At 40.5% G+C, this 24,055-nt stretch overlaps 1 protein-coding gene across 1 annotated transcript in view; it reads left to right on the top strand.

Moving 5' to 3' along the window:
* The window catches only part of COL1A2 (collagen type I alpha 2 chain), a 37,731-nt gene that overhangs the window by 8,739 nt on the left and 4,937 nt on the right, over nucleotides 1-24,055 (top strand). Inside the window, exons 7-45 of the mRNA XM_083189443.1 lie at nucleotides 2,318-2,371; nucleotides 2,463-2,516; nucleotides 3,140-3,193; nucleotides 4,890-4,943; nucleotides 5,723-5,776; nucleotides 6,284-6,328; nucleotides 7,137-7,190; nucleotides 7,352-7,396; nucleotides 7,650-7,703; nucleotides 8,529-8,627; nucleotides 8,725-8,769; nucleotides 9,235-9,333; nucleotides 9,429-9,482; nucleotides 9,562-9,669; nucleotides 10,005-10,058; nucleotides 10,148-10,246; nucleotides 10,559-10,612; nucleotides 11,200-11,298; nucleotides 11,431-11,484; nucleotides 11,847-11,900; nucleotides 12,230-12,283; nucleotides 12,701-12,754; nucleotides 13,459-13,503; nucleotides 13,725-13,823; nucleotides 14,723-14,830; nucleotides 15,386-15,439; nucleotides 17,778-17,831; nucleotides 17,920-17,973; nucleotides 18,067-18,120; nucleotides 18,215-18,322; nucleotides 18,567-18,620; nucleotides 18,720-18,773; nucleotides 19,398-19,559; nucleotides 20,550-20,657; nucleotides 21,770-21,877; nucleotides 22,763-22,816; nucleotides 23,296-23,403; nucleotides 23,685-23,738; nucleotides 23,842-23,949. Coding sequence (XP_083045569.1) covers nucleotides 2,318-2,371; nucleotides 2,463-2,516; nucleotides 3,140-3,193; nucleotides 4,890-4,943; nucleotides 5,723-5,776; nucleotides 6,284-6,328; nucleotides 7,137-7,190; nucleotides 7,352-7,396; nucleotides 7,650-7,703; nucleotides 8,529-8,627; nucleotides 8,725-8,769; nucleotides 9,235-9,333; nucleotides 9,429-9,482; nucleotides 9,562-9,669; nucleotides 10,005-10,058; nucleotides 10,148-10,246; nucleotides 10,559-10,612; nucleotides 11,200-11,298; nucleotides 11,431-11,484; nucleotides 11,847-11,900; nucleotides 12,230-12,283; nucleotides 12,701-12,754; nucleotides 13,459-13,503; nucleotides 13,725-13,823; nucleotides 14,723-14,830; nucleotides 15,386-15,439; nucleotides 17,778-17,831; nucleotides 17,920-17,973; nucleotides 18,067-18,120; nucleotides 18,215-18,322; nucleotides 18,567-18,620; nucleotides 18,720-18,773; nucleotides 19,398-19,559; nucleotides 20,550-20,657; nucleotides 21,770-21,877; nucleotides 22,763-22,816; nucleotides 23,296-23,403; nucleotides 23,685-23,738; nucleotides 23,842-23,949 — 2,781 coding nt within the window. The remainder of the gene's footprint in view (nucleotides 1-2,317; nucleotides 2,372-2,462; nucleotides 2,517-3,139; nucleotides 3,194-4,889; nucleotides 4,944-5,722; nucleotides 5,777-6,283; nucleotides 6,329-7,136; nucleotides 7,191-7,351; nucleotides 7,397-7,649; nucleotides 7,704-8,528; nucleotides 8,628-8,724; nucleotides 8,770-9,234; nucleotides 9,334-9,428; nucleotides 9,483-9,561; nucleotides 9,670-10,004; nucleotides 10,059-10,147; nucleotides 10,247-10,558; nucleotides 10,613-11,199; nucleotides 11,299-11,430; nucleotides 11,485-11,846; nucleotides 11,901-12,229; nucleotides 12,284-12,700; nucleotides 12,755-13,458; nucleotides 13,504-13,724; nucleotides 13,824-14,722; nucleotides 14,831-15,385; nucleotides 15,440-17,777; nucleotides 17,832-17,919; nucleotides 17,974-18,066; nucleotides 18,121-18,214; nucleotides 18,323-18,566; nucleotides 18,621-18,719; nucleotides 18,774-19,397; nucleotides 19,560-20,549; nucleotides 20,658-21,769; nucleotides 21,878-22,762; nucleotides 22,817-23,295; nucleotides 23,404-23,684; nucleotides 23,739-23,841; nucleotides 23,950-24,055) is intronic.

Here is a 24,055-nt window from a genome sequence, read left to right as displayed (position 1 = left end):
TTTTGGACATACAGTAAGGTGATGTAGCTCTGGGATATAAGGTGATGTAGCTCTGGGATATAAGGTGATGTAGCTCTGAGATATAAGGTGATGTAGCTCTGGGACATAAGGTAATGTAGCTCTGGAATATAAGGTTATGTAGCTCTGGAATATAAGGTAATGTAGCTCTGGGACATAAGGTGATTTAGCTCTAGAATATAAGGTGATGTAGCTCTGGGATATAAGGTGATGTAGCTCTGGGACATAAGGTGATGTATCTCTGGGATATAAGGTGATGTAGCTCTTGGATAAAAAGTGAGGTAGCCCTGGGACAGAAGGTAAAGTAGCCCTGGGATATACTGGGAGGTATCTCTGGGATATAAGGTGATGTAGCTCAGGGATATAAGATGATGTAGCTCTGGGGTAAAAGATAATGTAACTGGGATATAAGGTGATGTACAGTAGCTCTGGGATAGAAGGTGAGGTAGCCCTGGGATATAAGGTGAGGTAGCCCAGGGATATAAGATGATGCAGCATTGGGATATAAGATGATGTTGACCTGGGATATAAGATGATGTAGCTCTGGGATACAAGGGGATGTAGCTCCTGGATAAAAGGTGATGTAGCGGTGATGTAGCTGTGGGATATAAGATGGGATATACTGTAAGGTGATGTAGCTCTGGGTTATAAGGTGGGATATAAGGTGATGTAGCTCTGGGATATAAGGTGATGTAGCTCTTGGATAAAAGGTGATGTAGTTTTGGGACATAAGATGTGGTAGCCCTGGGATAGGGTTCAGAATTATTTGTCGACGGCCAGGATCCTGATGGTTAGTATACCGACATTGGAATCCTTGTCGGACATTTGAACAGTTGGGATATCAGTGTCTGCATTGAGAGTGCTGGGATCCCAACTGTCGGGAAATCAACTGCTACCCCTGGGATATAAGGTGAGGCAGCTCTGGGATATAAGGCAGGTCATTTTGCCCACCGCACCCCACCCCACCCCCCTGACTGCCTCCACTGTGCTGCCTGTGCTGCGCTCATTGTGCTGAACTAACCAGGTCCCGGAGCGCAGGCTTCTTCAACTCAGGATGCTGGGGAATATTAAAATTCTGCAGCAGCTGGTGAGCCAATCAGTGCTCACGTACTGGCAGCTGCTCTGATTGGGTAATGGTACATGAGCTCTGATTGGCTCAAAAGCCAGTGGAGCACTTTAATTGGCCACCGGCATCCTGAGTTGAAGAAGCCTGCACTCCGGGACTTGGTTAGTTTAGCGCAATGAGCGCAGCACAGGCAGCACAGTGGAGGCAGTCAGGGGGGTGGGGTGTGGTGGGCAAAATGACCTGCCTGAGCCCTTCCATCTCTCTCAGGGAGGCTAGGCCCGGGACAGTTGTACCTACAGCACCCCCCTAATGGCGGCCCTGGATGTAGCTCTGGAATTTAAGATGATGTAGACCTTGGATATAAGATGATGTAACTCTGGGATATACTGTAAGGTGATGTAACTCTGGGATATAGGATGATGTAACTCTGGGATATAGGATGATGTAACTCTGGGATATAGAATGATGTAGCTCTGGGATATAGGATGATGTAACTCTGGGATATAGGATGATGTAGCTCTGGGACATAAGGGGATATAGCTCTGGGACATAAGGTGATATAGCTCTGGGACATAAGGTGATATAGCTCTGGGACATAAGATGATGTAGCTCTGTGATATAAGATGATGTAACTCTGGGATATAGGATGATATAGCTGGGACATAAGCTGATATAGCTCTGTGATATAAGATGATGTAGCTCTGGGATATAACATGACGTAGCACTGAGATGTAGCTCTGATATATAAGGGGATGTAGCTCTCAGATAAGAAGGATAATAAATGATGGAATATAGGATGATGTAACTCTGGGATATAGGATGATGTAGCTCTGGGATATAGGATGATGTAACTCTGGGATATAGGATGATGTAGCTCTGGGACATAAGGGGATATAGTTCTAGGACATAAGGTGATATAGCTCTGGGATATAAGATGATGTAGCTCTGGGATATAACATGATGTAGCACTGAGATGTAGCTCTGATATATAAGGTGATGTAGCTCTCAGATAAGAAGGATAATAAATGATGGAATATAGGGTGATGTAACTTAAATAAGTGTGATGGAGCACTGGAAAATGGGGTGATATACCTGTAGCTGTGTTATAAAGGTTACTGTAATACCAGAATAAGGGATGATATCATCTAGAACCTGGGGTTGAAGTACTGTATAGGTGTTTTCTTCTTTTTGTTATATGTGATTGACATTGTAATCTTTTATTTTCTCTTTTAGGGTTCTCAAGGATTCCAAGGACTTCCCGGAGAGCCTGGTGAACCCGGTCAAACTGTAAGATCCCATTAATAGAGTTATCATTTTGACAATTTATAGATGAAAATTCTCATGACTTTCTTCACTCAATATAACTCTATAATTTTAGGGACCATTAGGCTCCAGAGGCCCCGTTGGACCTGCAGGAAAACAAGGCGAAGATGTAAGTTTTTTATCATGTAAATATGTCATAATAAATTTACTACATTGACAATTTTCCCTGTACCCCATAAGCCATATTGTGCTACTATACTATGCTCAGTCAGATATCTCAGTCAGATATCTCAACAGATCCCAAAGAATTGATTCATCGCACCACCTGGTTTATAGCATAAACATTTCCCGCTACCTGCATACGGATACAAATAGAGACCAGATTTTATATCATTATCCTTCACATCCTATATAACTATTTATGTAAATGTAGCATTCTATTATATCATATAATTATTATCACATACAATTATATCATTATGTAACCCAAAAAAGCCACAAAATAAAAAAACACACATATATACTGTATACATATCAAGTTGATAAGGACATTCACGTATATAGCACAACAAATTAAAAATATAATAGGTGTAGCATAGAGCTAATTGCAGACCATTATGGGTATAACCAACTGATTATGGCTGTTTTGTTAATAATACTACATACATTTATCTTTATTGTGTCTGCATCATAAATTTATTGCTTTAAATCAGCCTTTACGATGTAAATATATCTTAGAAATGTTTTACTTGTTTATGTGATTATAACCAAGCTATTGGTTTTGCTGTTTAGGGTCACCCTGGCAAACCCGGAAGACCTGGCGAGAGAGGCATAGTTGGCGTTCAGGTATGACAGCACCCTACACGTGTGTTTGAGATTTAACATGTGCCTTGCAAAAGGGTATAAGCAGTGTACTCAGACATATCACTGCATATTTTGCTTAGCCATTGCAAAGACAGAATAATTTTATCCGCCTTGATATGACATATTTCGCACACACTGATTGATATGTATCTGTCTCCATATGTGCAGCATATTATAATCAGCAGTTACTGTAGGCTATCTAGATGCTGATTACCTGTTAACCATTAGGCGTTGTGCAATACTACGCATAGGATCTTATTCAGGTTGATTCGTTTGCATGCACATTCGGCAATTGCAGCATGAAGTTTGCGAAGCAACGCCCACACCACATGTGAACGTGAGTGTTAGCAATGGTATTCAAATGGGAGTGGCCACAAACTACCCGCACAGTTGTGTGCTCACAAGCACATTGCCGTCCCCGCAAGATCAGGCACTGTTCATGCGTGCATGCGAATATCCTCTGTGGGTGAATCCATTCGCAACTCCACCCGCACGCACGCAGCCAAACCATTATCAACCAATTATTTAATGACATTATGTGCCTCATTTCATTGTGTTTATTGGAGCTAATTTAAAATTTTTTCCAAATGATAGTGTCCACATGCAAATTATATTAAGGTGTTACATATATGCACACATATATATTAGATATGAAGTGCATTAGTGTGCTTACCGTTGGCCTGCATTGTGTAGATGTGGTTAGTTAATTGGTTAATGAGAGGAACTTGTATGGTGCATGGGTGAGTATTGTGTGCAGGTGCATGTATGGTGCATGGGTGAGTATTGTGTGCAGGTACATGTATGGTGCATGGGTGAGTATTGTGTGTAGGTGCATGTATTTTAGCTATTGTTCCTGTTTATTGCTTTTGTGAACGTTGGTCCGCTAAGCTGTTGCTTTGTGAGGCCTGAGAGTCACTTTTTTTCTTGCGAATGATTTTGAGCTCGAGCACTGCGAGTGTTCGCACAGTGCTGCGAAGCCACCACCCACCACTTGTGGGCAGCACCCTTGTATACACCCCAGTTTCCGCCCATTTCTGCCCTCTTTAAAGGCCACGCCCACAGAAACACCCACATCAGGCCTACATTGGTAGGACTCATTCCCAAGCGTATTTCTGTTCCCAAGGGTGCACGCGCGTGATCAAACCTGCACATGCGCACTGCGGACGATGCGAATGCGGAATGAGCAAAAAGAGCACTGCGTGCAAATTCACATAAACCAGAATAACCTCCGTAGTTTATAGTATATATGCAATATAACATGTTTAGTGGAAACGCTCTAAGGCAGGACTAAGGAAATTGCGGCCCTTCAGATGTTAATAAACTACACATACCAGCATGCCTTTCATCAGTTTCAGCATGGCCACATAGCAAAACTAATGCAAAGCATCCTGGGATGTGTAGTTCATCAACATCTGGAGGGCCGCAATTGCCCAGCCCTGCTCTAAGGCATATCACTGTAAGAAATAATCTAGAGCATGGAAATAGAGAGTAGTTATTTGTGTTATTGAGGACTGTGATGGAAGCCATTAAGCCATTTACAAAATGTTGGTAGTGGTGGTAAATGAATACAATATATAAAACACAAAATGCATATAAACAAGTCAATGCATATAAAGATTGTCACATATCTGACTGTAAATTCTGTGGCTAATAATTTACCCTCTGATTACTTTTTCAGGGTGCTCGCGGTTTCCCAGGAACTCCCGGTCTCCCCGGATTCAAAGGCATTAGAGTGAGTGTCAGACTACATATATTTGCCAACTGCAGGTGCTGCAATATTATTGGCTATTTGTAACATGGGTTGCGAAGAGAAACCAGGGGGAGGCGGGGCCAAATATTTCAATATAGGCGGGGTGTAATGAAGTAGAGTTTGGCAAATGTGCAAGTTGCTGGCTGTTATCTTAAAGGGGCAGTCACAAGGTAGACTATATTATATCCCGCCCTTGGTTTGAGCAATTGTGCGTATTGCTGTTCAGCGCGTATAACGTGCACATGACCTTTCGCAACTTCCTGGTCTGTTTTGTTGACTTTGGAATGTGCAAAAGGCTTTAGAGATCAGTCCAGCTGCGCCTGCTCCTCCTCCATAATTAATAAGTCTACTCCCCTATCGGATGTAGTCCAATAGCAATATAACTGTTGACAATAACAATGTTGAAATTCATAATGTCAATGTCAACAGTTAAGATGTTGACATTGTTAAAATGTCATCAGGCATCAGGTTGATATTCTTCAAAGGTTGACAAGTGAAATGTTGACATTATTAGACTGTTAACATAAAGTGCCCAACTCACGCCTATCTCTGAGAACAATGATGGGTCATATTATACTGTACGTTGCCAAATGACCAGGTCTTCCCCAATCGGTTGCAAAAAAACATACTTTTAGTAGTGGCCAGCTGCTTCGCCCGTATTGGCTCATTTTGGGCCAGCTTAATGTCTTAGTGATCTCTACTGAACAGAATGTATCTTGTTGGCTGTTATGTAATCTAATTGTCTTTATTTGTTATTTTAGGGACACTCTGGTGATAACGGTCAAAAGGGAGCTAATGGCGCTATTGGTGTCAAGGTAACTGTTGCCCAAATAAGCTTTCTCTTGCCTATCTGCAGTGTGATCTAAGTGCCATGCATGGGATTCTGATACATGGTTGCATCAGAACCCCCCCACAAATAGGCACGCCATAACCACATGCACACACTGAAGTTACTATACAAACCAAAGGTACACAATGAAAGGACACATCTAGTTTCAAATATTCCGGTAAATATATTCAACCTATTGATATATGTTTGACAAGATGACATGATACCTTTGAGCTTTCGTTTAGAAGACTATGGGGCTCATTGATCAATGACCTTTAGCTATTTACAACTCATTGCATAAGATAAATGATGTTTTAGTCCATCAGCCCCCAACTGCCATGTGTTTGAAAAATGGCAATTGGGAGCCGGTTGACCGACACTCCATGTATAACATGCAATGAGATTTATATAGCTGAAACTCATTGATTTACCCATACATGGATTTATTTTTCTATTTATTTATGTCATTAATTGCGATTGTTGTTTCTTACAGGGTGAAAATGGTGCTAACGGTGAAAACGGTTCTCCAGGCCAGGCTGTAAGTACACGTTTGTTTATTTATAATTAGGGTTTGTCTGAAATTGTTCTGTCTTTTTTTATTCATACATAATTCTCAAGACTAATCTGTGGTCGCAAGACTATAATATGATAGTTATAAATTCTATGCTTATCCACCTGGTGACTTCCTCCCTTTAATTTGTGCTAATTAGAATTTTCCTTTCTAGTCTATTCTCTGTATTCTCCTGCCGCTGTTGTGGTCACATATCACATGTTAATAAAAGCAATAACTGTCCTCTTTATATACAGTATAAAGATCTAAAACAAGGGAGAATGAGAAAACAATTCATAACTTAATCTGATATATACCGTAAATTATCTATAGTCATGTACAAATCATATAGATGGCAGGATTAACTTGTAAAGAAGTAAAATCATAGTAAGTGATACTAGCCTTCTCTCCAGACATCCCGCTTATCTTACTTGTTAATCAAGTGGAATGTTTAGCCATGATGATGCAATTGGCATACCAGAATGTAGTGCGCCATCTATCAATGGTGGACGGGGCTTGATGATGTAATGCAGTCATCTAGTCTTTTGGACTTTCCCTCCAGTATCAGGTACAGAACAGGTCCAGTAAGTAAGGCAAATAGGTACTTAGCATGCCACCTGGCCCTATTGCTAAAGTCATGCCCATTGGTTGTGCAACCTTGGCTGAGGATTCTCGACTCTGTTTGTTTTTATTCTCCACTAAAGCCATTTAGCGCACCAACCAACCATTCTTTGTGCACATTCTATAATAATAATTATTAATAATAATTAATTAATGCCTCTTCTTAATTTCACAGGGTGCTCGTGGTCTCCCCGGCGAGAGAGGTCGCATTGGAGCCTCTGGCCCAGCTGTAAGTGGATCAAAAAAATCCCATTTAGTCACTGAGATCATCAACTTAATACTCAATAATTTATACATTTTGAATCAAACTTTTTATAGACATTAAGATTTATGTGTAATATGTATTTATTATTGCCCTGTATGAGTAACATGAACATTTTATTTAATTAGGGTGCTCGCGGAAGTGATGGCAGCTCTGGCCCAGTCGGTCCAGCTGTAAGTATACACTTATATATTTTATAACGATTATATACTGTATATAGACATATGCATCAATTATATTTTAGATTTGGCATTAATTATATACAATAGTTTAAAATACTCATATAATTGAAGTAAAACAATGGTCTTTTATAATTGTAAAATCTTATTGCATAATATCAGTACTGGGCGGAGCTCTTGATTAAAACTGTTTAGGAAACAAAGTTGATTCTTTTTATCTTTAATTATTTTGTTTGTGTCATTACAGGGCCCAATCGGTTCAGGCGGTGCTCCCGGTCTCCCCGGTGCTCCTGGTGCTAAAGTAAGTTGCCCAATTCGGTCTGGATTTAAGTTACACAACATGACTATAACAGAAGTAGACTTTACTATATTTCCCCAAAATAAACATTTTTTTTCTACAAATATGTTACAATTTTAAAATATAGTCACCTAATAATACAGAACTATTGGAATCATGATGATTTACAGGCCAAAAAAACAATATTTACATTGAAAAAGTTAATTTAATTTCCTATCATAGTTAGTAAACCGATTTAGTTCTAGTTTGTTTGTAAATATGTAGTTGAAAATTTCATATTCCGTTTTAGCATTTTTATTGAACCTGATATATTAATTAATATAACACATTTCTTGCTTTATTTGGGAAAACAGTGTTGGGTGTTGAATTGTGCTGTAACCAGTAACAACTAACTCAATGTTTGATTTGATTTTCTACTTCAGAAAAATGTTAGATAGAACCTTGGTGTTATCAGCACTTAGCATGATGTTAGTAAATAAGCCTCTAAATTTAGAAAATGATTTGTTCATTTTTATTATTTTCAGATAAATATAACATATTGAGAACCAGCATATATTTATACAACGACATAATTAATTATTTACTTCTTGTAACATGTTATATCTTATATCATGTTATATCTTACATTTGGGCTAGAATCAAGAGTCTCATGAACTACAGCCTACCAATTCCCCTAATGTGACATCAGGGCAGTTTGGTGACATCATTTAATTTTTTTTTTTAGCAAGTTCATAGGCAGCATTTTAATGTCAATATGTTCAGCTCACATGATTGTTTCCTGACATTGCTTTTATGTGCAATAACAATTATTATTGTTTTATCTCTAAGGGCGAAGTAGGACCTTCAGGAAGTACTGGCCCATCTGGTGCTGCTGGTGGAAGAGGCGAACCCGGACCCCCTGGTTCTCTGGGACCAGTCGGACCCGCTGTAAGTGTTCCATGGATTCTACAAAAGAAGTTCGGACATGTAGATAACAGTTTTGCCTGATAATTATCATTATATATGTGTTTTATTTTTTTTATAGGGCAATCCTGGTGCTAATGGTGTGAACGGAGCTAAAGGTGCAGCTGTAAGTATCCATTTACCCAGATTCTATTAACCAAGTCCCTTTTCCACCCATTAATAAAACATGTCTATTATATATTATTATAATATTAATATTATAGTATTTAAACCCAATGCTAGTTTTCTAAACAAAAAAACATTGCATAGATTTATAAGCCATTCATTTGCAAACATAAAGCTCCACAAGACATTTCGCCATAAGGAACGCTCTTCCTGATAACCGCTGCATGTAAATCTCTGAATGGGTGGCGCTTATAGAATTCTTTGTTCCATCGTCATTCTGGCCTTCAGTTACCCCATAGTAAAAATCAATATTAACTCCTCAGACAGCCATTGTTTGAGGCTTCAGGATTGTGGGGTGAAGGAGAAACTGACTGTCTCCTGTCGTAGGCCAATGACTACAGAAAGATTACTTTACACTGTATTTTAATATATATGTCATGACATATGTGATCTTGTGTCATTTAAGGGTCTTCCCGGTGTAGCTGGTGCCCCTGGCTTGCCTGGAGCTCGTGGTATTCCTGGACCTCCTGGTCCTGCTGGCCCATCTGGTGGTAGAGGACTTGCTGTAAGTAAGATGGTCATAGCAAGCTGCATAATGTGTAATGTGTGAACTCTCCTACTCTTAAAGTACCCAAACTAATAATACAACCTACATCACAGGGAGACCCCGGTGTTGCTGGTGGAAAAGGAGACACTGGAGCTAAAGGTGAACCTGTAAGTATCACTAGATATCTCAACTGGTTTTCACACCATAGCTTGTTCTGTTACTCATCCGGGGTTATCTTCTGCGCAGGGTATTTCTGGACCTGCAGGTTCTGCTGGCCCTCATGGAGAAGAAGGAAAGAGAGGACCCAACGGAGAACCTGGATCATCTGGCCCTCCTGGAAGTGCTGGAATTAGAGTATGTATGCACCAACTTTTCTGGACACTGCCTAACTGAATTACTATTATAAGCTTCTTAAAGTATTAATAAATATTCAAGAGAGGTTCTACAATTACAATAGGCTTGTTTAAAGAGAGTTCCAGCTGTTTATGTGGGATGACAGTAGACCATGGACAGTGTATCTTCATGGGTTTTTTTTTTGATGGCCTCTGTGATGATCAAAACTCAAAATCGGCTATCAACTGCAGTTTTCTAATTTAGCAAAATTGTCTAAAGATATATTGTTTAGAAAAAGCTGTTGGTCAAATTAAATGTAGCTCTCCATTTCCTAATTAGTGTTTTGGCTATTGTAGGGTGTTCCTGGAACTCGTGGACTACCTGGACCCGATGGTAGAGCTGGTGGAAGTGTAAGTTGGTTCAGTTGAAAATTATCTTTGCTACAACTTTTTATTTACCTGCCGAAACAGGTTTTCAACCATATTTTTACCTTTAATAGGGTGCACCCGGTAACCGTGGTGCTTCTGGTCCCTCCGGAGCAAGAGGACCAAATGGAGATGCCGGCCGCCCAGGAGAGGCTGGTCTTCTTGGTGCAAGAGTAAGTAAAGTTCTCTATAACTTAAGAAACAATCAGTAATAACATTCAATAAGAATTTAAAATACAAAACATCACTCTATCTAATAGAATGTGAGAGCATCTCTGCAAAAGAGATCTTTGATGCATTTCTTATACTTGTTATCAAGAGATAATTAGGCAATATGATGGAACTTAGTCAATTAGTGATTTGTTCAGAATTTGTAGATATCAATGATATACTGTTAAAATAACCATTATTTTAATACTTAATGTTTAGAGTTACTTGTCTGCTAAATAGCAGTTATCATTTGCTAAACAAATATTATTTCTTAGGGTCTACCCGGTTTCGCTGGAAGTACTGGCCCTGCCGGAAAAGAAGGTCTTGCTGTAAGTTGTTTACAATTTTACATGTATCGTAATATTTTACCATTTGTTTGTTTTAAAACCAGGCATTGATTGGGCGACAGCAATAAGATGATGGTCTAGTGGTTAGAATTTCTGGTTCGCTAGTCAGATAAAACAACAAATACACAAATTTATTTTGCATACAGCATCAACATGAATATCAAAGTTGCACTGCAAAAGATGCCATATAGACACACACATTTAACGGACTGCAGGATTTGCCATTAGGTATAGCAGGCATGGCATACAGGTGGCAAGGATAGAGATGCCACGTATAGGCAATACCATGTTCTTACATCAGCAAATAAGAATGAGAGAAGACAACTGATTGGCTCTACCCATTATTTATTCTGCTCTGTGGCTAATGGCTAGTGGTTAGAACAGATCTTATGTCACATGGTTTGTGGTCCAGGCATAGCTATGTCATGTACAGCCAGGTCAAACCTTAAACGCTACCTGAAATCAAAATCGGCTTTTCCTAATAGATATCCTCTGCAACCTGTGTCCATCTATACCATTAATGTAACCCTTTTGTACTGTGACTTAACATTTTTTGATTTATCTTCCAGGGTCCCCAAGGTATTGAGGGTCGCCCCGGTGCTGCTGGTCCAGCTGGCGCTAGAGGTGAACCTGGCAGCATTGGATTCCCCGGACCCAAAGGGCCAAATGTAAGTAGAAGTAGTAAACCTGCTGTCCAGCTTGGGCAGAAATGTATCACAATTGGAAGACGAACAATGGTCAAACCTGTCTATGGCGAAGCCAATATTTCTGTTGATGCTATTTATCTGTTCCTCTTTTAGGGTGAACCTGGCAAGAACGGAGAGAGGGGAAGCCAAGGCTCTGCTGGAAACAGAGTAAGTATGACCTATGATCATGGTTTGTAGGACATGAATTCAGACTGGCAAGGATACCTGCAACTAGAGGCTTGTATACCTACAGAAGGGGTAAACTTAAGTGTAGCCTAGATGTCATCAACAATATATTCATTTAAATGGGTAAGATGCATAACTGATTCTATAATTGAGCTAGGGGAGTGAATATCTTCAAAAAAGAACTGCTCCTAATGATATTATTTAAAGGAGCTCTTAGCTACAGTATGTTATTGTTAAATAGTATTAACGGTTAAACATAGATAATTGTTTTTATTCAATTAGATAAAAATCTAATGGGTACTTGCTTTTACATACTTTTAAATGTTTTTAATGTTTGCTTTCAGGGAGCTCCTGGTACTGATGGAAACAATGGTGCCCAAGGTCCCCCAGGTCTTGGCGTAAGTCATTTTAATTTTAAAACTTATTACGAGAGTGCACAGATCCACTGCACACTGTTGGGGCAGAAGTTTTGTGTGCGGAACTATGACATGTTCTTCAGAGGGCTGATCGCAAATTCACCCAGTGACGTCATTGGCGCTGCTGCCTAAGGAACTAATACTGCGTTCTCATAGGTAGTTGCCCAGCCCACAACATTTCCTCCCTCAACTGTGTATAGCAGCTTGGTACACTTGCAACATAGATGTCCAAAAATAATGAATTATTAAAAACCATCTTGCAACAGAAAAGGCATAAAATCTAATATATATTCCCTGTGACTGATCCATAGGGTAATCAAGGAGAGAAAGGAGAACAAGGTCCATCTGGTGCCCCAGGTTTCCAGGTAAGATTTTACACAACTGTCCACTTCACCGATACACAATATCGAGAGACTGACGATCGTTGTAGATATACTGTAAAACGAGTCATTGTTTCTATACTGTATTACTTACATATAAGTATTTATACTCAGAATGTGCAGTATCCTGGTTGCATGCACTTTCTACAGACACAATTTTGATGATTCCAATGTATGTTTTGTGATAGAGTTCTAAATTCCAGACTCTGGCTGACCTAAATCTAAATCAGTGTTGGTCGGTCTTATGGTATCGACCTGTGGAATAGTTTTGATCCATCTCAATATTCAAACATTAGAGTCATGAAAACATATAGAACAATTAACTTATTAGCATCATACACTGTACATTTGTTCCCTATTTTCAATACATTTGTCTAAGAATTTTATATTCATTTTTGTTAGGGTCTGCCAGGTCCCGGCGGTCCTCCAGGAGAAGTTGGCAAACCCGGTGAAAGAGTAAGTAGCAAGTTAACTTGTCGTATTAATTAACTGCCAGATATCACAGTTGACAGACTGGTCTTAGTGGATCAATGTTTGTAATCTGGAGCCCAATGCAGCCCTCTAGTGTGTTCTGTCAACCCTTTCCACAAGTGTTCCCATATTGGGCCTTGTTACTGAAGTCTAATGTAGCACGTTAGTCCATCTCTGTATGGTGATGTCTACCGGCATGACCTAAATTTTTGGGGCGGTACGGACGCTCTCTCTGTTGTTAATCCAATTATCACTATGTGACCTCTAACCACAATGTGTGGCCTCTTGTGGAATCACGATAGGACTGTCATGACTTTAATGTGACAAAATCCAGTAATCCTATGTGACCCAATTTACTCAGGTCTTAAACTCTGCCCCATACTTCCTCCTATGATCCAAGTAAGGAGCATTGTCCTGGTAATATGTATTCTTCAATAGTTTTTAACTACTGTACGTAAGAACAAGTTTTGCGAGTTGAAGACTTTCAGTGGCGAATAGGGAATTGCCAGGATATTGGCTTAAATACAAGCAACTTATGCGGCCCGAATATGTTGTCATCACTCGTGTACATTGACCAAATCTTTGTCCAAGCTAATATTAAGTAGGACATTCTCTGACATAACCCAGTAGCCCCTTTATTCTTTTAACTTCATAAAAACTTATGCAGTACCTCTTCTTGTTTTCTCTAGGGTAGCCCTGGTGACTTTGGTGCTTCTGGTCCTGCTGGAGTAAGAGTAAGTATTACTTTAAATACATTGTACATAAATTATTGTCCTTGAGCACTCCACAACAAGTTCTAAATGTCCACGTTGGTTAGGCCACTAGAATTTTTGATTCAATTAATTAATTTAACGGCAAGATCTCTGTGGACATGAATCACAGTGCTTTCCTGGAATGCTGTATTGTCTCATTGTGCACACTGTGGTGCTAATACTATGAAATTATCTTTTTTTAGGGTGAACGTGGTGCTCCCGGTGAGAGTGGTGGACTTGGTCCCCAAGGAGCTCTTGGACCTCGCGGCCCAACTGGTGCTCCTGGTCCAGATGGAAACAAGGTACTTTTACCATTGTCATGTATTATAAAAAATTCACAATAGGCAGAGCACTAGTGTAATTGGGTGTCACGGTCAGTCCGAAGCATTCATCCACTAGTAGTAACAAATAATATTTGCTTGATATTACTTGTAGTACAGTAAAAATTGAATAATACTCAGAAGTGATCAAAAGATCTTTTTGAGGACCCACGAATTTTGCACTAAAGTGGATAATAAGCAAGACTACAAACAGGATAGTACTCAGCAATAGTCTCCAGTGACAATTATGTGATAATATAATACTCACGATAATACTCACAGTTATTATAAATATTCTCATTGCTACTGTTTTAATAATATTCTTTGTTTAGGAATGTCGTATTATTCATTGAATATTGTAAATTATTAATTACAAAACAGGAAGCAATGTACATTGACATTGAGGCAATTTTGATAGAAGGGAGGGGCATTAAGTGGAGAGATGACAAATATAGCTGGCTATGGGTACATGACTTGCTTGGGAGAGAAAAAATGAATGTGCCGATAAACGGGCAACACTTTAAAGATATTGTAGGTTAAGGAGACTCCGATGATGCTGGGTAGGGAGTTGGATAAACAGGGAGCCTCTAGTGGTCAACCGCGGGATAAGCTGTTAAGAGGGGGAGACAATAGGTAGCAACTTACAAATGCTTGAAAGCAAGGGGTCCAGTAATTAAAATAATTTTATGACTAAGAGGGATTGATATATAATTATATGGTACTAGTGTGTGATTATCATGTGGTAAAGCACGATGATCATTACTAGCTCATTGTTAGTACAGTTCTAATAGTACTAAATAGGAACTGCAACCATGTCATCGTCTATGATACTTTCGATTTTCGGTTGGAGAGGTAACATGATGTGACTCCTCTGTTTTTAGGGAGAGCCTGGTGCTGCTGGCCTGAACGGAGGTGTCGGACCCCCAGGCCCTGGTGGCATTCCCGGAGAGAGAGGCACAGCTGGAACTCCAGGACCCAAAGGTGAAAAGGTAAATTTGTTGGACATATCTCTTTGGCACATATACATAATAATGTCTGTTCTTAGCCAATTTCTTCCATAGATGAGCAATCACAACATTGCAGGACAATTCTGCAGGTTGTGAATGCAGCTGCGGACAAATGTCCTAATTAGACTGGTCTCTTAGTATCTGCGGAGAGATAAGTGCCTCCAATACTATGAGATAACGTGCGGGATGTAATGATTTGTGAATCGGACAGCCGTGAGGGGCAAAGCCATACCAAGGCAAAGTCATACCTTTTAAATGACCGCCCATTAAAAAAAAAAAAAAATTGGGCATCCAACACAGCCACCAGACTTACCCATAATTATTACATCCAGCCCATAGCCATCAGTATACTATTTCATATGCATTTGTCTATGTTCTATATTTGTTCAAATATATAGTAATTACAAGAAACAATGTGATTGGCTTCCTCGTGCTCGTCTTGCAGCATTTCCAGCTACGCAGCATAAATCCCATTACATGAAATTATGATCAAGATATGCAGATATCCTAATTTGTTGTTTTTTTTCTGCTCTTCAGGGTGACAATGGCAATGCTGGTGAATATGGTAGCCCAGGAAGAGATGGCGCTCGTGTAAGTATATTGCATTTCTTACTCCGCTCTGTTAATGAATGATATTGGTGAGCGTTAAATGTTTCTTGACTCCTCCATTTCCTTTTACCCACATCAATATATTCATTTTCTTTAATTCCATTATCTGTCATTAACATGTTTTTCTTCTTCTTGGTAATAAACACTATATAACCTTGTATAGTCAAGGATCTGCATTACCACACACTTTTATATTGAAACTACTGTATCTCTTAGAAATCGCCATACATATTTTCATAACAGTTTTGTAAAGTTTTGAAATACAGATGTGAGCTGCTCACAAAGCAGTGAAAATAGGGGAGTCCTAATGGCAACCAATCAGCTTTGAAATAACATTTATCAAACGCATTCTATAAAATTATACATAGCAGCTGATTGGTTACCGTAGGGAACTTCTCCGCTGGCTCATTTCTCCATTTTTTCACTGCTCCATGAACAGACCACACTAAGCGATCTTTCTCTCTCTCTCTCTCTCTCTCTCTCTCTATCTCTCTTATTTATTTATTAGATAAAGTTGAGAGACATAAATTATCAACCAATTACCATCCATCTGCAACTTTGGGGGGGGGGGGGTGTTTCAGGTTGGCTTGCATTTGTGCAAGCGTACCGGTGAATATTCGCATGTGCAGACCCGCAGTGCAAAAGCCTTAGGCAAGTATCACACTTGCCAAGGCTTTCACGCAGGTAGGGGAGGGAGGGGGGGGTGGACATCGGCCCAGAGCAGAGGAACGCTCATTATTATTATGGTTCGTCCCCATGAAAACGCTGGATGTTCCCCTGAGGACACTAGTTAGCCGTTGCCTGCTCAGCACAGGCGCCTGGTGCCACAGGATGTCACAGGACGTCAGCCGCCCACCCGGTCATCGTCCAGGTGCACGTAAATAAAAGTCCGCCTAGACTGACTTTTATTTGTGAAGGAGTAGAACAATCATTCGATAGTCGCCGACCATCGAATGATTCTTCCCCCGTACACTCGCATGCGAGTACACATCCATTGGCATTCAAATGCGGCCATTGGCTCGGGGAAGGGGGGCATGAGTTAGTTTGCCTGGCCGGTGGCATCTAACCTCTCAGTCAGCAGCAAATTTACGCAGCTTAACAAGCCACAATGAATAACTCCCCTTATAGGCTGTGTTTTAAAAATGTGTAATTGGTACTTTATTTCTCTCCACATTATCTCTCCGTTGTTATATGTAATATATAGCATAACAAAAAGTCATACAATTTAAAAGAAGAACTGGAGTTTTTTGTACTCTCAACTGTAATGCCATAATATATAAGAACACTCTATAAGTGTTCAGTCACTACTGAGGTGCAGGGCCGTTGTAAGGTTTTTTTGGCACCCTGGGCAAAACTTCGATGTAGTGCACCCCCTTCATCCCACACTGGCACCAATACCCGCATTCCAGAACCTTAAGTGTACATGTGGAGTTGGGATCTTAGAAGTTCCAGCGGCCACCTGCATTAAGTACAACATTTGTGATAGACGGACCCAGTGGCACCCAATTTAATCTACATTTCAAATCTCTCAAGAGCAAAATTATGGACTGGAATAACCATGTTCAACCCTAGGTTTTACATATAAGGTTTATATCTCTGTAAGTTGGAGCACCATACAGGGCCATCTTAACAGCATTGAAGGCCCCAGGCAAAAGCAATGCATTTGGGACCCCTCCACATCCATTCTTGTGGTCCTATGCCATCTCGCCACTTGCTTCCATACACTGAACGGCTATCAGCACTCTGGTTGGTGGATAGTCCCAGCTGTCCACCAATCAGCATGTGGAAAGCCAGTCACTGTCTGGCTGCGGGCTGGGAAGAAGGAAGAACATGCTTATGATTCACAATAAGAGCAACCAGGCAGCTTTCTCTTCTGCCTCCCTAGATGCCCAGGGAGCAGATGCCCACAAGCCGGTCTGCCATAGCTCGAAAGCATCTAGAATTGGGAGGCCTTTGGGCAGCTGTCCATTGAGCCCATACATTAAGATGGCCCTAGGGCCTAGGATCATCTCTGAATTGTACCATGTTTTATTTTAGAATTATTCGGGCCAGCATCCTCAATTCGGAGTTCATTACATCTTGTCCATAATCTATAACCTCTTATTTTATTATAGTGGAATGTATTTACAAACAAACTTTTTGGAGGAACTTCAACATTTTTGAAAAAATTTTATATGCTTGTTTAGACGTTTATAGTTCCCTTAACAAAGGGCAGAAACCACCCCAAATCTTTATCTTTTATTTATTTCCTTACAGGTGCATTCAAGTTTAATGTCTCCCCCCTGACACGGTCTATGTTCTTTTAATTTGTTTCCCATAGGGTCCCGCTGGTGCTGCTGGTGCTCCTGGTCCCGCTGGTGGTCCTGGAGACAGGGTGAGGACCTTGCTCTAAAACATAAAACTTCAATCCGTCTCAGAATTGTGATGAAACTTTTGCCTTAATATTTGTTTTTACTCTTTAGGGTGAATCTGGTCCCAGTGGTCCTTCCGGACTCCCCGGTTCTCGTGGTACTCCTGTAAGTGAAACGCATTATGAAATTAAAATAAATTGGCATAGCTGAAAAGCACGAAGCAATGATTTTAATTTTTAATAATTTCTCTCTTTACAGGGTGAACGTGGTGAAGCTGGTCCTGCTGGTTCCACTGGTTTTGCTGGACCTCCTGTAAGTAGTGCAATTTCTTGGTATTAAAAACCTCAACCTTCTCTAATTAATGTAATAAAATGTAGTAAACAGACGTCATGTTTTTTCGCAAAAGGGTGCAGCTGGACAATCCGGAACTAAGGGAGATAGAGGAGCCAAGGGACCCAAAGGAGAAGCTGGTGGACCTGGTGCTCTTGGTCAATCTGGTGCCTCCGGACCTGCAGTAAGTTACCTTCAGATCTTTTTCCCAATGTAATATATTAACTGGTCCCATGTAATAAGATGTTTGTGATGTTCAAACATTCCCTAGTCTTGGTCATTTGGTCGCTGCACAAAACTGATGGGATTTTCCATCTTACAAATGACCTGGCTGTAGAGTTGCCGTTTTGGCTATGTCTCAGTTGTCCCCTGAAGTAAGTGCTTTAGATCCTTTTCTATTACTAACTGGTCTTTATTGTTTTTTATAGGGTCCCAACGGTCCTGCCGGAAGTGTTGGAGCTCGCGGTGACAACGGTCCCTCCGTAAGTCCACACATCGATATTCAATAACTCTGTCCTCTGTATGGTGCCACGTTTTAGCTTGATATCTCATTCAATCCTTTATTTTTTCTTCACCTGCAGGGTGCAACTGGATTCCCTGGCGCTGCTGGAAGAGCAGGAGCCCCCGGTCCAGCTGTAAGTGCATTTTGTGACCTTTTTCTCTACACCTATTAGGCCTAGACTAGGCATATCCATCTATATCTAGGGATTTTGTCTCGGTGATTGACCCATGTCTGTTCTGGCACTCCAGTGGGTCAACTGGTGTTCTCAGAAGAGATGGCTTCGGCAATTCAGAAGTAGGTGTATAGTCACATGAACTTAGTCACACGATCCGTGAGGGCAACTTTCTTTCCAGAGTAGCTTCTTGGAATCTTCTCAATGATCAGAGGAAAATAAGAGATGATAGACAAACAATAGATGATACAAAAATAGTGATTTTTTTTTTTTAGAGCAACAGTTTTACAATTACACATAGCAAAAAAATATGTGGATATACAAATAGAAAGAATTGCTGGAGGTCGGTGAGGACAGTTCAATCTCACTATGGCTCCAAGTTCTTTTTATCCGTATGAAGAATTTCCAAAACATTTTCTGTACTCCTACACACACACAACATGTTTACTGAAATATACAGCTGTAGCACTTGATAAGAGTTTTAAAAATGAGTTTAATTTTTTTTTATGTGAATTCCTGATGATCCGTCTACCTTTGTCACATCTTAATGCAATTCAAGCTACATGTTGAATTTTTCTCTTGTAGGGCATTGTCGGTCCTTCTGGTGCAACTGGACCAGCTGGCAAAGATGGTCCAAGAGGTGCACGTGGTGACAGTGGCCCAGTTGGGCGCCCTGGTGAGCAAGGTCACGGTGGTCCACAAGGACTTGCTGGAGATAAAGGTCCCTCTGGAGAAGCTGGCCAAGTTGTAAGTGACAATATAGTAACTTGTGCTCGAGTTGAGGGGGTCATGTATGATCTACATAGAGAGATCCATCATGATTATCATCAGATTAAAACTGTACATGATCCCACAGTGTGTAGACAATTTCACTGTACCTTTGACAATCCAACAGTGCAATTATAGATTTTTTATAGTTGTATTATTTTTAAACTTTTTTTGTAATAGAACTTCTTTGTTGGTGTAAAAGGTGAAATGGTATAATTCATTTCACTGGATAATTAAGAAGCTTTGTTATAAATGCTGTCTTGAACAAGTTACGCTTTAATTATTATACAAAAATAATGTACTCACCACTGTACATTATAAGCATATTATAAATTATTGAGGGGTTTTGTGACATTAGAACTCATTGTTCATGCATATATTGTTGTGCATATTGCATTAGACCTACTTGCAGGTTTTTTATGACATATAACCCTCTTTTTGGTTGTAAATAGAGTTACATTCACCGGTTATCTGGTTATATGCCCGTATATGTTCTGGTAGTCTCGTTATATGCCAGTATATACTCTGATAATCTGGTTATATACCCATATATGCATTGTTTTCTGGATATATGCTGCAGTTATCTGTTTACATGGCCGCATATGCTCTAGTAATTTAGTTATATCCCCGTATGTGCCCCAATTATCTAGTAATATCCTCGTATAAGCGCTGGTGATCTGGTTATATACCCATATATGTTCTCGTTATCTGGTTATATCCATGAATATGTTCTAGTTATTGTGTTATATCCCTGGAAATGCTATGGTCAACTGGTTATATGCCTGTATATACTCCGTTTATCTGGCCATATGCTCCAGTTATCTGGTTATATCTCTGTATTTGCTCCTGGTTATACCCCCATATATAAATGAGATATCTGGTTATATGCCCTACGTAATTATGCTACATGTTTTAGTTATCTAGTATGGAAAATTGTCATAATAATCTTCTGTTTATCTCCTGGTTTAGGGAGCCCCAGGTACTTCTGGTCCATCTGGTGTTCTCGGTGCTCGTGGTATTGTTGGTCTTCCCGGTTCAAGAGGAGATCGTGGTCTTCCTGGTGGTGCTGGAAATAATGTAAGCATGCGATTAAGCACTATGAAAAACAAACAAATAGCACTCTAAAACAGAATGCACAGAATGTTGTGTTGAATATAATTGGCTAATAGACTGGTCAGTGGGCAGGGCCGAAACTAGGGTTTCCGGCACCCAGATCAAGGAAGGAATTTGGTGCCCCCACCAAAAAAAACCCCCACAAAAAACACAGGAGCGGCATCTACCCATTGGTATATGTACTCTAGAGCTTGCATTATACAAGCCGCTCAATCAGCAAATAGCTATAATACACAGCATAATATGATTTACTTAAGTGTGGCTGCCATCCTCTATGCCTCCCCACCATTGCTTTTGCACTGCTGGTACCCCACGCTATCCCCTCTGCTGTCGCGGTTACTGCCACCCGGGAAGCCTTCTATCGCTGCCTCACTCTTTGCCTGCTGTGGGGGGACGGGGATTGCTGAATGTAGCACGGGGTCCTACAGCAGAGCACAAGACAACTTACTCCTCCTCTAATGCCCCTTCGTATCCTGCGCCCAGGTCGCCTGACCCCCTAGCTCACCCCTAGTTACGGCTCTACAGTGTACAGCAAATGAGCCACAAAGGGTACCAAACTGGAACTGTCACCTGAGGAGCTAAAAGCACGGTTCGGAGAAATCCGTAGAAGCTCGGAAGCATGGTGACCAAGGTTGAGGCAGATATTTTGTTTGACATGATAATATCTATGGCATGCTAAATCTTCTTGACATCCTTCCAAGGGTAATTATTGAATGGTTGGAAGTCGAGAAGTAGATACATACAGAGCAGCACACCTGTGTCTTCTTTTGCACACGCCTAAGGCTGCACAAGTGTGAGGCAGTGTGTGATATAGCTAGTGCTAGTGAGCTGATTGGCTGCAGCCACATGACTCATGGTACTGCTCACAAAATGGCTTCCATTATATGTCTACAACAACTATGTTTTAAAACCAGATGTTTAGATGCTTACATACCGGACGTGTATCATTTCTATCTGCCATTTCCATCTCAGGTTTAAATGTGTAGGTGGTTTATGTGTGGATATTTAAAAACTAAGAACTGTCTATATATAACTGAATGTAAATAAAATAACTTTTTACCTACTGTACTGCATAGGGTGAACCTGGTCCTTCTGGTCTGGCTGGTTCTTCTGGCCCCCGTGGTCCCCCAGGCTCTGCAGGCTCTCCTGGTCCCGTTGGTCATGCTGGAGAAGCTGGTCGTGATGTAAGTACATTAAGAACAGTCTTTGCCATGTTATTTAAGCAGCACACTGAGACAAACTTGGGCACTGATTGTCCTGTATGGACTGGCACTAAATTGGACATCATTATACTGTAGCTCTAACAAAGTCCTGAGATACAAGATGGATGACACAAAAAGATAAACATTTCTGTTCCCACGGTGATATGTAGCATTAGCCATTTTTTTTAGAGCCGATGTGTCTTTTACTGATCTAGATGGAGAAGGATAGAATACTCCATTATATTTGTACTCCTTAGCTAAACACCTGTGGTAGGTCAACATCAAATATAACCTTTCATTTTACATTTATATTTAATATTTTACCAATTACATATTAGGCTTTCGCTGCACTTTAAACAATATCGTCCTATTTACACATGAGTAGAGTATTCTAAAGAGTAGATGGGCCAGTTTCTTGCCTCCATGTCTGTATACAGTTGGAATTTTTTAAACCCTACTCCAGCCAATCACTGCTCCTCATCCACCATCATATGTAATCTCAGCTACAAATACAATACTCTCAAAATGCATCCTCCACTCCACCCATGATTCGTCACCTTACATCTCCTGTGTTAGTCCCCCCGACAGGAGGACTCTGGGTAAACATTGGGTTGTAGTGGTTCTATGCATGCTATAAAGTAAATGCAATTCCCTAGACTCTCTACTAGCCCTCCATCCTTCCCAGTCCTAAACCCAATCCTTAAACACATCCAAAACAAAATGTATATCCGTAACACATGGAAAATTCTGTTTACCTATCCTGGTGCAGGTTAAACGCGGCTGCATTTGGACTTTATTATTGAAGTATAGAATGTAGTCTGTGCTTACAGAAAGTTCAGACAGTAATAAACATAATTTTTTTTCTAGGGACACCCCGGAAACGATGGTCCCCCTGGCCGTGACGGTCTTGCAGGTCCTAAGGTAAGTGTCTCAACTCACACATTGCACTGGACCTCATGTATGAACCTCACTTGTGTCAAGGTAAAGGCTTATCATCCAGTATTTATAGACAACACCCTTTCCACAATGTAATAAATGCTCTTAAAATTTTACTCCCATCCCCCAATTCCTGACCATTCATCTGTCTTTAATCTAAAGTTTGCACTTTTCTGCAAAATAAGGCAAACTGGTGCCCCTGGCCTGTACTTTAGTTGTTGCTCCCTCTCAGAAGTCCAACTTCTGTTCTACAGCAGGTGGCGCCATCTTTCTGTATAAATAGGTGAAGGTCGTTGGAATTCAAGGTGAAACGGCACAAATTAAGACGTGTGTCATCACCACGGAGGATTTTGTGCAGCACCACTGCTACATCACGCTTCATAAATGAAGGCCTATTGGCCTCCCACCATCTCTTCTAGGACGTACTGTATAACTAACAACATGTAAAAAAAATTAATTTGTAGGGAGAACGTGGTTACCCTGGTAACACTGGCTCAGCTGGTGGTGCTGGACTTCCTGGTGCTCCTGGAGCTACTGGTCCCGCTGGTAAATCTGGAAACCGTGGTGAGCCTGTAAGTTGGCATTCTGTCTTTTTTTATTTAATCATTCATTTGAGCAAATCAGTAATAATTAATACTAGTCTAATATGGATATATGACTACTTACCAATTTTTTATTAGACCCAATAAAACTGGTTCATTTTTGGTAACATGCTAAAATTTTAACTTGGGTCTTTATTGCCAAGTGCTCTTATTGCCAAGAATGTAATAGTTTTACTGACATAATGGATATCATGTCCACTTTAGGGAAACCATTTGTCTGTATTTCTTACCCTTGTTCCTGTGTACTTTAGGGCCCTCACGGTCCTTCTGGCTCCGTTGGTCCCGCTGGTGCTAGAGGTTCTGCTGTAAGTATCTCAGTTAATTTGCATCACTTCCAGCATAGGGATGGCCCATTAAGACTGGCCAATCAGTCCACAAGCTAATCCAACCACTCTTCCTCTTTCTTAGGGTCCCCAAGGACCTCGTGGTGACAAAGGTGAAGCTGGTCCCGCTGGTGCAAGAGGTCGTGATGGTGGAAAGGGACATAATGGTCTACAAGGTCTGCCCGGTCCTGCTGTAAGTACAAAAGTCCTTACAATACAATACTTATAAATAATTATAAATTAACACACTCTAGTATTTTATTTTTTTTGCCCTATGCAAAAATGATAACATTAAAAAG

The sequence above is a fragment of the Crinia signifera genome, chromosome 5, assembly GCF_055691185.1.
Source record: "Crinia signifera chromosome 5, ASM5569118v1, whole genome shotgun sequence".
NCBI lineage: Eukaryota > Metazoa > Chordata > Amphibia > Anura > Myobatrachidae > Crinia > Crinia signifera.
The sequence above is the reverse complement of the archived record's forward strand: the minus strand, read 5'-3'. Positions and strand labels throughout refer to the sequence as shown.